Here is a 14,105-nt window from a genome sequence, read left to right on the forward strand (position 1 = left end):
GGACTGACCTGTAGGCAGACACCACTCTGATTACGAACTTTTTTGCCTGTCCAGGTGCCAAAGGGGCCCTGAGGCAAGAGTATCAGCATCTGTCCTTTGAGTGAAGCCAGATCTTCATACCAAGGGCAGTGGGCTTCTTTGAAGCACCCTGCCTTGGAATGCAGATTCACGGGTCATCCTGTTGGGTGTGGTGTGTAAACACCTCCCGGAGTGGGTTATATTTCTGACCGCCCAAGATCAAAGGCTCTCACCCTTGGGGGTCAGAATTGTGTCTGGTAGTGGCAGGCTGGCTAAAACTAGTCAGTCTGCACACTGATAGATGGCAGTTTTTCAGGGGCACCTCTAAGATGCACTCTGGGTGCATGTATTAATGAATCCATCAATGGGATCAGTGATACCAAACATCCTTATTTTCAGTGAAGCCATCATGTAGCTGGAGAACTCGTAGTGACCAGTGTCCAGCACACGTACTTAAAATAATGTGTAAGGAAATGCCTCCTTGGCATGGTTACCCCCTGACTTTTTGCCTTTGCTGATGCTAAGTTTTGATTTGAAAGTGTGCTGAGGCCTGCTAACCAGACCCCAGCACCAGTGTTCTTTCCCTAACCTGTATTTTTGTTTCCACAATTGCCACACCCTGGCATCCAGGTAAGTCCCTTGTAACTGGTACCCCTGGTACCAAGGGCCCTGATGCCAGGGAAGGTTTCTAAGGGCTGCAGCATATCTTATGCCACCCTGGGGACCCCTCACTCAGCACAGACACACTGCTTGCCAGCTTGTGTGTGCTAGTGAGGATAAAACGACTAAGTCTACATGGCACTCCCCTCAGGGTGCCATGCCAACCTCACACTGCCTATGACGTATAGATAAGTCACCCCTCTAGCAGGCCTCACAGCCCTAAGGCAGGGTGCACTATACCATAGGTGAGGGCATAAGTGCATGAGCACTATGCCCCTACAGTGTCTAAGCAAAACCTTAGACATTGTAAGTGCAGGGTAGCCATAAGAGTATATTGTCTGGGAGTCTGTCATGCACGAACTCCACAGCACCATAATGGCTACACTGGAAACTGTGAAGTTTGATATCAAACTTCTCAGCACAATAAAAGCACACTGATTCCAGTGTACATTTTATTGTAACATACACCCCAGCGGGCACCTTAGAGGTGCCCCCTGAAACCTTAACCGACTACCCGTGTAGGCTGACTGGTTTTAGCAGGCTGCCACACACCAGACATGTTGCTGGCCACATGGGGAGAGTGCCTTTGTCACTCTGTGGCTAGTAACAAAGCCTGTACTGGGTGGAGGTGTTTCACACCTCCCCCTGCAGGAACTGTAACACCTGGCGGTGAGCCTCAAAGGCTCACCCCCTTTGTTACAGCCCCCCAGGGCACTCCAGCTAGTGGAGTTGCCCGCCCCCTCCAGCCACGGCCCCACTTTTGCCGGCAAGGCCGGAGGAGATAATGAGAAAAACAAGGAGGAGTCACTGGCCAGTCAGGACAGCCCCTAAGGCATCCTGAGCTGAGGTGACTGACTTTTAGAAATCCTCCATCTTGCAGATGGAGGATTCCCCCAATAGGGATAGGAATGTGCCCCCCTCCCCTCAGGGAGGAGGCACAAAGAGGGTGTAGCCACCCTCAGGGCTAGTAGCCATTGGCTACTAACCCCACAGACCTAAACACACCCCTAAATTCAGTATTTAGGGGCTCCCGAGAACCTAGGAACTCAGATTCCTGCAACCTAAGAAGAGGACTGCTAAGCTGAAAAACCCTGCAGAGAAGACGGAGACACCAACTGCTTTGGCCCCAGCTCTACCGGCCTGTCTCCCCACTTCTAAAGACACTGCTCCAGCGACGCTTTCCACAGGAATCAGCGACCTCTGAAGCCTCAGAGGACTGCCCTGCATCTAGAAGGACCAAGAACTCCCGAGGACAGCGGCTCTGTTCACCAAAGACTGCAACTTTGCAACAAAGAAGCAACTTTGAAACAACTCGCGTTTCCCGCCGGAAGCGCGAGACTGGACACTCTGCACCCGAGGCCCCCGGCTTGACTTGTGGAGAACAATCACTTCAGGGAGGACTCCTCGGCGACTGCGAGACCGTGAGTAGCCAGAGTTGACCCCCCCCCCCTGAGCCCCCACAGCGACGCATGCAGAGGGAATCCCGAGGCTCCCCCTGACCGCGACTGCCTGCTTCTAAGAACCCGACGCCTGGTAAGGACAGTGCACCCGCAGCCCCCAGGACCTGAAGGATCCGACCTCCAGTGTAGGAGCGACCCCCAGGTGGCCCTCTCCCTTGCCCAGGTGGTGGCTACCCCGATGAGCCCACCGTCCTTGCCTGCATCGCTGAAGAAACCCCTTGGTCTCCCATTGATTTCTAGTACAAACCAGACACTTGTTTGCACCCGGCCGCCCCCGTGCCAATGAGGGTGTACTTTCTGTGTGGACTTGTCCCCCCCCCGGTGCCCTACAAAACCCCCCTAGTCTGCCCTCCGAAGACGCGGGTACTTACCTGCTGGCAGACTGGAACCGGGGCACCCCCTTCTCCATTGAAGCCTATGCGTTTTGGGCACCACTTTGACCTCTGCACCTGACCGGCCCTGAGCTGCTGGTGTGGTAACTTTGGGGTTGCTCTGAACCCCCAACGGTGGGCTACCTTGGACCCAAACTTGAACCCCGTAGGTGGTTTACTTACCTGCAAAAACTAACAAACTCTTACTCCCCCCAGGAACTGTTGAAAATTGCACTGTGTCTAGTTTTAAAATAGCTATATGTCATTTATGTGAAAACTGTATATGCTATTTTGCTAATTCAAAGTTCCTAAAGTACCTACCTGCAATACCTTTCATTTGAAGTATTACATGTAAATCTTGAACCTGTGGTTCTTAAAATAAACTAAGAAAATATATTTTTCTACACAAAAACCTATTGGCCTGGAATTGTTTGAGTGTGTGTTCCTCATTTATTGCCCGTGTGTGTACAACAAATGCTTAACACTACTCCTTTGATAAGCCTACTGCTCGACCACACTACCACAAAATAGAGCATTAGCATTATCTCTTTTTGCCACTATCTTAACTCAAAGGGGAACCCTTGGACTCTGTGCATACTATTCCTTTCTTTGAAATAGTGCATACAGAGCCAACTTCCTACATAATGGCTTCCCAGTTTACTCATTATGTCTAAGAATCAACAAAGACATAGCAAGGGCATATCTTCTCTTGCAGATATATCCATACAAGTAATATAATGCAACCTGCCTTAGAGCTGTAAGGCCTCCTGTAGGGGCGGCTTACATATATTGCATGCAGTGTTAGGGAACATGGCACACAGGCTGTGTGCCATCTCGTGTTTTCACTTATAGCTGAATCAAGACATGCATCCTGCATTGATGGTCTGTATGTGCTAGGTGAGTAGTCCCCGAGGGTGGCACAATACATACTGCAGCTCTTAGGGACCCTCTTTAGTATCCATGCCCTAGGTACCAGGGGTACCATTTATGAGAAACCTACAGGGGTGCCAAAGGTATGGTCAATTGGGGGGAACAACTGCACAGTTTTAGAGAAAGCTGGCACCCAGGACCTGGTTAGCAAGAACCCAGTGCACTTTCAGTCAAAATGGCATTGGATAGCAGGCAAAAAGTGGGGGTGATTATGTCAGAAAGGGACACTTTCCTACACTCAGTGTCACAGCTACCCAGGGTTGAGCTGAGAGTTTGACAAACGAACCCTACTGGGCCTAAAGAGGTTGGTAAGTTTATTACACAGTGAAGTCACACAACCACACCAAATTAACTCAATTTCCTCACACTGAGATTAACATGCTGCTCAAACTATCTTGGGCAATCCCAGAATCTTAAAACCAAAAGATTAACACTAATATGATACCGAATGCCAGGAAGGCCGAGACAGGAGAGTGCTGCATCAAGAAGATGATAGAATGAAAAGGCTACGACCTTAGAATATACAGGAAACAAAGAGAAATGAAAACCAGAAGAACTCATTCTTTTAGTCCACAACCAAAGCTGCAGATCAGAGGACACCTTTATGTAAGAGGGGACAGGATATTTCCCTCAAGATGTTCTACATTTGAGGCACAACTACACTGCATTTCTGTCCAGGCGTATTTCTATGGAAATGGTGAGTGTCTGCTTAAATGTATAAAAACATAGGGTTGTGGATTAAGGCGATGACACAATGGCTGCCACAGAGTTAAATCAATAACACTACTACTAAAGATACACTACTTGCTAAGACAGACCAACATTTCCAGTTTCTAAAAGATAGACATGCCATACATTGTCTTGATAACTCCATACCTCTTCAGAACAGTGCATCTGCAGCTGGGGATCAAGTCTGTAATCAAGAGCAGACTCCTGAATGATTACTCTGATCTGGTCTTCACAGTCTGGAGACAGGCGCTATTGGAGAGAGAAAGAACTCTAAATCATGTTTTTCCAATCTTTCAAACAGCAATGACTCACTATGGAGCAAATGTTTAGCTAACAGATGAAAGTCAACATTTAAAGGATAAATTACTTAATTGTAAAAATAGCAACATTTAACAACACCTAATTAGCAAGCTATTTACCGTCGGTAACATCTTATGTGGTAGAGACTATTTAGCAGTAGATTGCTTATTTTAGAATATTCCGCAAGTGTCGACTGGATTTGCAATTTTCCACACATCACCTCTGCATGATGGTACGTGGTGAAGTTTGGCTCTGCTACAGAAGTGACACGTGTGGTAGGCACGTCTGCAGCTCGCTGAAATCAGGATTTTTTTTTGTAGCATTTCAATGACAGAAGTATAGAGCCACGGCAGAATGCTGATGGACCAGTGTGCAGACACTAAGCACCTACTAAGGTCACACTATCTAGAGAAATCTGTTCACAGAACAGGGAGATAGGAGGGCCAGTAAGGAATCTGTGGATAGATAAGTCTCAACCAGATAAGCAGATACTGAAGGTAAGTAACTTTTTCATCTGGCAATCTTCTAGCTGCAGATTCCTTACCTTACAATAGATACCCCAGCAAAACCTCCACGGAGGTGGATCTGTGAACAGATTAAAAGCAGGAAGTCTTGGAAGAGTGAATGGGGAAGTGCCTGTAATGACTGACTTGAATATCCAGGCAGGAGTACTTGGTAAAAGTGTGAAGAAACACCCATTCTGCAGCCTGACAGATGTCCAGGACTGGGACTCCACGTGCTAAAAGTGGTCACAGCCGTGGCTCTGGTGGAAATCCGGACTCAAGCCCTCAGGGGGTTGCTTCCTGGGCAGTTGTAGGGAAATGCCTTGCTTGGCATGGTTACCCCCTAACGTTTTGCCTTTTGTTGATGCCAGTTATGATTGAAAGTGTGCTGGGACCCTGCTAACCAGGCCCCAGCACTAGTGTTCTTTCCTTAAACTGTACCTTTGTTCCCACAACTGGCACAGCGCCCTGGCACACAGATAAGTCCTTTGTAACTGGTACCCCTGGTACCAAAGGCCCTGTGGCCAGGGAAGGTATCTGAAAGGCTGCAGCATGTATTATGCCACCCTGGGGACCCCTCACTCAGCACATGCACACTGCCTCACAGCTTGTGTATGCTGGTGGGGAGAAAATGACCAAGTCGACATGGCACTCCCCTCAGAGTGCCATGCCCACAACCCACTGCCTGTGGCATAGGTAAGTCACCCCTCTAGCAGGCCTTACAGCTCTAAGGCAGGGTGCACTATACCACAGGTGAGGGCATAGTTGCATGAGCACTATGCCCCTACAGTGTCTAAGCCAAACCTTAGACATTGTAAGTGCAGGGGAGCCATAAAGAGTATATGATCTGGGAGTCTGTCGATTACGAACTCCACAGTTCCATAATGGCTACACTGAAATCTGGGAAGTTTGGTATCAAACTTCTCAGCACAATAAATGCACACTGATACCAGTTTGGGATTTATTGTAAAATACACCCAAAGGGCATCTTAGCGATGCCCCCTGAATACCAGTGCGACTCCTAGTGCTAGGCTGACCAGTTTCTGCCAGCCTGCCACAACCAGACGAGCTTCTGGCCACATGGGGTGAGTGCCTTTGTCACTCTGTGGCCAGGAACAAAGCCTGCACTAGGTGGAGGTGCTTCTCACCTCCCCCTGCAGGAACTGTAACACCTGGCGGAGAGCCTCAAAGGCTCCTGCCTGTTACAGCACCCCAGGATATCCCAGCTAGTGCAGGTGCCCACCCCTCCGGACAGCCCCCCACTTTTGGTGGCAAGTCCGGAGGAGATAATGAGAAAAACAAGGCGTCACCTACCAGTCAGGACAGCCCCTAAGGTGCCCTGAGCTGAGGTGAACCCTGCCTTTAGAAATCCTCCATCTTGAGTTTGGAGGATTCCCCCAATAGGAAAAGTATGTGCCCCCCTCCCCTCTTGGAGGAGGCACGAAGAGGGTGTAGCCACCCTCGAGGACAGTAGCTATTGGCTACTGTCCCCCCCTGACCTAAACACACCCCTAAATTCAGTAATTAGCGGCGACCCTGAACCCAGGAAATCAGATTCCTGCAACAAGGACTGCTGATCTGAAAGCCCCGCAGAGACGACTGACATGTCAACTGACTTGGCCCCGGCCCTACCGGCCTGTCTCCAGACTCAAAGAACCGGCACAGCTACGCACCCAGCGGGACCAGCGACCTCTGAGGACTCAGAGGACTGCCCTGCACCTAAAGGACCAAGAACCCCCAGAGAACAGCGGCACTGTTCAGAAACTGCAACAACTTTGCAACTTTGAAACAACTTTAAAGAGACTCACTTCCCACCAGAAGCGCAAGTCTTCACACACTGCACCAGACACCCCCGGCTCGAGTCCAGGGCAACCAACACCGCAGAGAGGACTCCCAGGCGACTCCAACGACCTGGACACCCTGAGTCAACCTCCCTGCACCCCACAGCGACGCCTGCAGAGGATCCAGAGGCTCCCCCTGACCGCAACTGCCTGGTAACAAAGGAACCCGGCGCCTGGACCAAGCACTACACCCGCAACCCCCACGACCAAGAGGAACCACCTACCAGTGCAGGAGTGACCAGCAGTCGGCCCTCATCCTAGCCCAGTCGGTGGCTGGCCCGAGCAGCCCCCCTGTGCCCTGCCTGCATCGCCTAAGTGACCCCTAGGGCCCCTCCATTGCTTTCTGTAGCAAACCAGACGCCTACTTTGCACACTGCACCTGGCCGCCCCTGTGCTGCTGAGGGTGTGTTTTGTGTGCCTGTGTGTCAACCCCACCCCCCCAGTACTCCACAAACCCCCCCCCCCTGGTCTGCTCCCTGAGGACACAGGTACTTACCTGCTAGCAGACTGGAATCAAGCACCCTTGTTCTTCATAGGCGCCTATGTGTTTTAGGCACTCCTTTTACCTCTGCACCTGACCGGCGCGGTTTTGCTGGTGCTGTGGCTTTGGGGTTGCCTTAAACCCCCAATGGTGGGCTGCCTATGCCCAGGAGACTGACTGTGTGAGTGCTTTATTTACCTGCAAAAACTAACCAAACGTACCTCCCCAGGAACTGTTGATTTTTGCACTGTGTCCACTTTTAAAATAGCTTAGTGTCATTTTAACCAAAACTGTGTGTACTACTGTTTTTAAGTCAAAGTTCTACACTTACCTGTGTGAAGTACCTTGCATTATACGTACTTACCTCAAATCTTGTGGTTCTAAAATAAATTAAGAACATATACTTTTCTATATAAAAGCTATTGGCCTGGAGAAAGTCTGAGTGTGTGTTCCTCATTTATTGCCTGTGTGTGTACAACAAATGCTTAACACTACCCTCTGATAAGCCTACTGCTCGACCACACTACCACAAAATAGAGCATTAGTATTATCTAATTTTGCCGCTATCAACCTCTAAGGGGAACCCTTGGACTCTGTATACAATCTCAAAGTGAGAGATAGTGTGCACAGAGCCAACTTCCTACAGCAGTGCATAGCAGATTTGAATCAAGAGCATAATCAATCCTGAGATGGTCCATTTCTGCATGCCCTTTCCTCTTTACCCCGACAAACCCAATGAAGAGTTGATAGTGCACCAGCAACTCTTGCTACAGTTGATTTAGAACAATGCTCTTTTTGGGTCCAGGCAGTGGAGTCTCTCCTCCTCCTTGTAAGGGTGAGGCAGAGCAAAGAAGGTCAGCAGTGTGATGGTCTGGCCTACGTTAAAAGTGTCACCAATATTGGTAGGAAAGAAGCATATATTCTCAGAACCAGTTTGTTGTGGAAACAATTTGTGTAAGGAGGGTGCACAGAGATTGCCTGCCACTCGCTAGCTCTCCTGAACGATGTAATGGACAGTAGTAAAGCAGTTTTATTTTAATGGTCAGAAGGCGTTGAGGGCAATTGTGCAGAGACTTAAACAGCAAATACATCAAGAAGGTCAAGACTAGGTTCAAGTCCCACTATGTGATGATGAAGTGCTCTGGAGGGACAAAATGATTACTTAACCAGTAGGAGTAGTTTTGCAACCTGAAGAGTTTTCAAGATTCACATGCTGTACATTATTCCACCATCTAGTGGTTGGGTCCAGAATTGTCTTTTTCCTTTTCTTATTTTGTTGTGAGTGTTGTCAACCACCATTTGGTGGTATGTCTATCTCCCTATGTGACCCTGTATGTTCCTGTGTCTAGTGGCCATCTCCAGATTCTTTTTTCTTGCTTGGAGTTTATTGCTTGTTGTTTTTAGTCTTTTCCCTTCCCACCTAATTACATTGTTTCCCATTTCGGTGGAGGTGGGTGAGTCACATGTGCATCCAGTAAACTCTTCATGCTTCAAAACTACTCCTACTGCTAAGTAACCATTACATTTTGCAGCATGAATCCTTTTCTGGATTCACAGTGTGCGCATTCAATTATGTGGTGGTGTCCCCTTCTTTGGGTTGGTTAGGATGAAAGAACATGAAACAAGTGCTGCAGTAATTTTTGTCCCACTTGTGATTCCTTAATCATTTGGATGTCCACACAGTAATGTTTTACAAATGAGAGGAAAGATCCATGAAAAAACCCTCAGCCGACCAGACGGACCAAAACAAATTACAGACCCACCTCTCTGCTCCCCTTCTGAACCAAAGTCATCAAGAAGGCCATCAACACCCAACTCACCAAATTCGTCAAAACCAACCACACCCTTGACCCCTCCCAATCAGGCTTCAGAAACAATCACAGCACCAAGACTGCACTCCTTACTGCAAAAGACACCCACACCCTCATCAACGGAGGCAAAACTGCAGCCTGATCCTCCTGGACCTTTCTGCCACCTTCAACCCTGTCTCCCACTGCACCCTCTGCAACGGGATGAAGGCAGTCACCACCTGGATGAAGAACAGCTGCCTCAAATCAACTCAGACAAAACCAAAGTCCTCAACTTGGGTACCACTCCCTCCGCCTGGGATGACTCTTGGTAGCCCGCAGCACTTGGAATCCCCACACCGACCGACCAGACACATAACCTTGGCATCATCCTCGACTCCTCGCTCTCAATGAAATGCAAAATCAGTGCCATCTCATCCTCCTGCTTCAACATGCTCAGCCTGCTTCAGAAGATTTCTTCTACCTCCCTGTGCAGACCTGGAACTCTACTGGAACTCCTCGGGCAATCACCCTCACTTCCTCAATTCAGAAAGGACCGAGGCCAGACTGTTTGACTGAACTGCACAAAACCAATACCCAATCCCACCCTCCAGTGTCCCGCTCCAAAAGCCTTGAGACCGTAATAGGTGATTAGCTGCGCTCTATTAGAACCATTGATTGATTGATGTTGCTGCTCTACAGATTGTGTTTATGGGCATGTTTGCTAGGAATGCTTGTCTTACGCAATTCTTTCTTGTTGAGTCAGCTTTGGGGCATGATGGAAGCGTCTTTTGTGAGACTGAGCAGCAAATATGTATTGTTTCCACAATCCATCGTACAATTGTTTCTTTTGCTACTGGAGAACACTTCGTTGATTTTGCATAGGAGATGAACAACTGGTATCCCTTGCAAAACTGTTTTGTTTTTTGAGAATAGTATATTAAAGCTCTCCTTATGTCCAAGGTATGTAGGGCTCTTTCCACTGTGCTTGTGGTTCTTGGAAGAATACTGGTAGTTGAATACTTTGGTGGACGTGACAATTGCTCACCAACTGTGGTAAGAATTGTTGGTTTGTTCTGAGAACCACTATGTCCTTGTGCATTTGCATGTATGATTCCTGTTTTGTTCACGCTTGTAGTTCACTCACTCTCCATGTGATGTGATAGGAATTAGGAATGCTGTTTTTTTTTTTTTGTGTGTGACTGATCGGAGATCTGCCTTGTGCATAGGCTTAAAAAGTTTTGTCATCAATTGTTTTAGCAGTGTGTTTAGGTTCCACATAGGTGCTGGTCTTGATGTGGGAGGCAATTCTCTTTAATCCCTCTAAGAAACTTTTCACTGATGGTTAGGTGAAGAATCAGTTTCATGACGTTCCCCTTGTGTATGTTACTATGGCTGCTAGATGTACGTAAAGTGTTGAATAGGGTATCCTGCTATCCAACAGGTGAGTGATGTCATGTTACAGTATCCAGTCTTGTTTCCATTGTTTAATTTCTAGTGCACCAGTGGAGATACCTTTTCTACACTGCTGCATAGCATTGTCTTGAGGCAGGCTTCCTTGCTTCCTTTAACATTCCCATAGTTCTAGGTGGTAGTTGTAGGTGTCCAAACTGTTTTTTAGGCTCCAGGCTGGCTGCTAGATTGAGTGTTGCTGGCTTCAGGTTATATACTTTCTACTCCTGCACTGTAAGGCAGTCCCATTCCATCTTGATCATTTGTCCCCTGGACATCTCTAGTAGGTTTGAGTACCAGGTCTGCCTGGCTCACTGCAGTGATATTAGGATGAGGTTTGTCCCTGGTGGTCTGGCTTTCTCCGGCAACTTTAGTTTAGTTACAGAGCGTTCCCCTCTGACTAGCTGTGTTTAAACATGGAGACGAAATGTGGGCATTGTTTGCTCTCTGATGTTGTGAACAGGTGGATTGTTGGCTTGCCTCAGACCCTGAAGATCCTCTCCAGGCTTTCCTGCTTTAGGTTCTGTAGTAAAGTACCCTCTGTTTGGCATGTTTCCCCCCAATTTTTGCCTGTCAGTGTGTTTTAACTGTTCACTGGGATCCTGCTAACCAGGACCCCCAGTGACTGTGCTCTCCCTCTAAAACTGGTTGCTTAATACGTAGCATGACCACCCCCACCTCCAAATTGGCATACTGGTGCCTCCATATAAGTCCCTTAAATATGGTACTTAGGTACCCAGGGGATTGGGGCACTGGGGGCTTCCCAAGGGCTGCAGCATGTATTGTGCCTCCCATGGGAGCCCATCCAAAATGTGTCTGCAGTCCTGCCATTGCAGTCTGTGTGGAAAGATGCATGCACCCTTTCACTACAGGTCACGGCACCAGGTCACTGTAAGTCATCCCTATGTCAGGCTCTCCTAGCCCAAAGGGCAGGGTGCAGGTACCTGTGTGTGAGGGCACCCCTGTATGAGCAGAGGTGACCCTACGAACTCCAGCTCCATTTTAGTGGACTTTGTAAGTGTGGGGAAGCTATTTTACCAATGTACTGGACACAGGTCACTATCTGTATCCAACTACGTAATGTTAACTCCAATCATACCCAAATACTGTTGCCAGTACTGGCTGTATGATTCCATGCACCCTGGGGGCTTCTGGATGACACCCCAGCATTGCTCCTACCAGCCTTTTGGGGTTTTCCGGGTTTTTCAGGCTGCTGCCACCCCTCAGACAAGTTTCTGTCCACCTGCTGCTTGACCAAGCAGAGGAAGGCAGAACAAAGTATTTCCTTTGGGAGAGGGAGGCATCACTTTCTCCCTTTGGAAATAGGTGTTACATGGCTTGGGAGGTGGTAGCCTCCCTAAGTCACCGGTTTGCTTTGAAGGGGACATTTGGTACCCTCCTTGCATAAACTTGTTTGCACCTGTCTAGGGACCCCCAGTCCCTGCTCTGGTGTGATACTGGATAGTAGAAAGGGGGGTGACCACACACTGCCATCACCACCCCAGGTGTGGTGCCCAGAGCTCCTCCAGGCAGCCACTTGATTCTGCCATCTTGAATCCAAGATGGGCAGAGGCCTCTAGGTGTATCTGAGTGGCCAGGTCAGGCAGAGGACATCACAGCCCCCACCTGATAGGTGGTCACCCTGCTAGGTGACCAATCACCCCTCCTGGCCTACTTGGGGTCTCCCTCTGGGGTGGGTCTTCAGATTCAATAGGACTCCTCTGCATCGGTTACTTCATCTTCTGGCCCCAGGGACAGCAACTGGACCCTCCAGGAACGGACAATCAGCAACTCCAGCGACAACTCCGCTCTGCAACATTGTTTCTCCGGCTCCTTCCAGCAACTGCAACATTTCCCTAGACGTGCATCCTCTGAGGGCCACGAGTCTTCAGCCTGCACAAGAATTAAGAAGGAATCTCCCTTGGAGTGAAGGAGTGTAGGAAGTTGGCTCTGTATGCACTATTTCAAAGTAAGGAATAGTATGCACAGAGTCCAAGGGTTCCCCTTAGAGGTAAGATAGTGGCAAAAAGAGATAATACTAATGCTCTATTTTGTGGTAGTGTGGTCGAGCAGTAGGCTTATCAAAGGAGTAGTGTTAAGCATTTGTTGTACATACACACAGGCAATAAATTAGGAACACACACTCAGACAATTCCAGCCAATAGGTTTTTGTATAGAAAAATATATTTTCTTAGTTTATTTTAAGAACCACAGGTTAAAATTCTACATGTAATATCTCATTTGAAAGGTATTGCAGGTAAGTACTTTAGGAACTTTGAATAATTACAGTAGCATATATACTTTTCACATAAAACACAAATAGCTGTTTTAAAAGTGGACAGTGCAATTTTCACAGTTCCTGGGGGAGGTAAAGTATTGTTATTTTTAGCAGGTAAGTCACTTACAGATCTCAGTTTTGGGTCCAAAGCAGCCCACCGTTGGGGGTTCAGAGCAACCCCAAAGTTACCACACCAGCAGCTCAGGGCCGGTCAGGTGCAGAGGTCAAAGAGGTGCCCAAAACACATAGGCTTCAATGGAGGGAAGGGGGTGCCCCGGTTCCAGTCTGCCAGCAGGTAAGTATCCGCTTTTTCGGAGGGCAGACCAGGGGGGTTTTGTAGGGCACCGGGGGGGGGGGGGGGGGGGGGGACACAAGTCAGCACAAAAAGTACACCCTCAGCAGCGCGGGGGCGGCCGGGTGCAGTGTGCAAACACGCGTCGGGTTTCCAATTGTTTTCAATGAGACCAAGGGGTCTCTTCAGCGATGCAGGCAGGCAAGGGGGGGGGGGCTCCTCGGGGTAGCCACCACCTGGGCAAGGGAGAGGGCCTCCTGGGGGTCACTCCTGCACTGAAGTTCCGTTCCTTCAGGTGCTGGGGGCTGCAGGTGCAGGGTCTTTTCCAGCCGTCGGGATCTTAGAGTCAGGCAGTCGCGGTCAGGGGTAGCCTCGGGATTCCCTCTGCAGGCGTCGCTGTGGGGGCTCAGGGGGGACAACTTTGGTTACTCACGGTCTTGGAGTCGCCGGAGGGTCCTCCCTGAGGTGTTGGTTCTCCACCAGTCGAGTCGGGGTCGCCGGGTGCAGTGTTGCAAGTCTCACGCTTCTTGCGGGGATTTGCAGGGGTCTTTAAATCTGCTCCTCTGTAACAAAGTTGCAGTTCTTTTGGAGCAGTGCCGCTGTCCTCGGGAGTTTCTGGTCTTTCTTGAAGCAGGGCAGTCCTCTGAGGATTCAGAGGTCGCTGGTCCTTGGGAAAGCGTCGCTGGAGCAGGTTTCTTTGGAAGGCAGGAGACAGACCGGTAGGACTGGGGCCAAAGCAGTTGGTGTCTTCTTTCTTCTTCTGCAGGGGTTTTTCAGCTCAGCAGTTCTTCTTGTAAGTTGCAGGAATCTAATTCTTTAGGTTCAGGGAGGCCCTTAAATACTAAATTTAAGGGCGTGTTTAGGTCTGGGGGGTTAGTAGCCAATGGCTACTAGCCCTGAGGGTGGGTACACCCTCTTTGTGCCTCCTCCCAAGGGGAGGGGGTCACAATCCTATCCCTATTGGGGGAATCCTCCATCTGCAAGATGGAGGATTTCTAAAAGT

At 49.0% G+C, this 14,105-nt stretch overlaps 1 protein-coding gene across 2 annotated transcripts in view; it reads right to left on the reverse strand.

Annotated features, from left to right (window-relative positions):
• GLG1 (golgi glycoprotein 1) overlaps nucleotides 1–14,105 on the reverse strand; it is a 619,378-nt gene that overhangs the window by 64,926 nt on the left and 540,347 nt on the right. For both annotated transcript variants that reach the window (XM_069217558.1, XM_069217559.1), the window contains exon 22: nucleotides 4,316–4,417. In XM_069217558.1, coding sequence (XP_069073659.1) covers nucleotides 4,316–4,417 — 102 coding nt within the window. The remainder of the gene's footprint in view (nucleotides 1–4,315; nucleotides 4,418–14,105) is intronic.

This window comes from Pleurodeles waltl, chromosome 12 (genome assembly GCF_031143425.1).
Source record: "Pleurodeles waltl isolate 20211129_DDA chromosome 12, aPleWal1.hap1.20221129, whole genome shotgun sequence".
NCBI lineage: Eukaryota > Metazoa > Chordata > Amphibia > Caudata > Salamandridae > Pleurodeles > Pleurodeles waltl.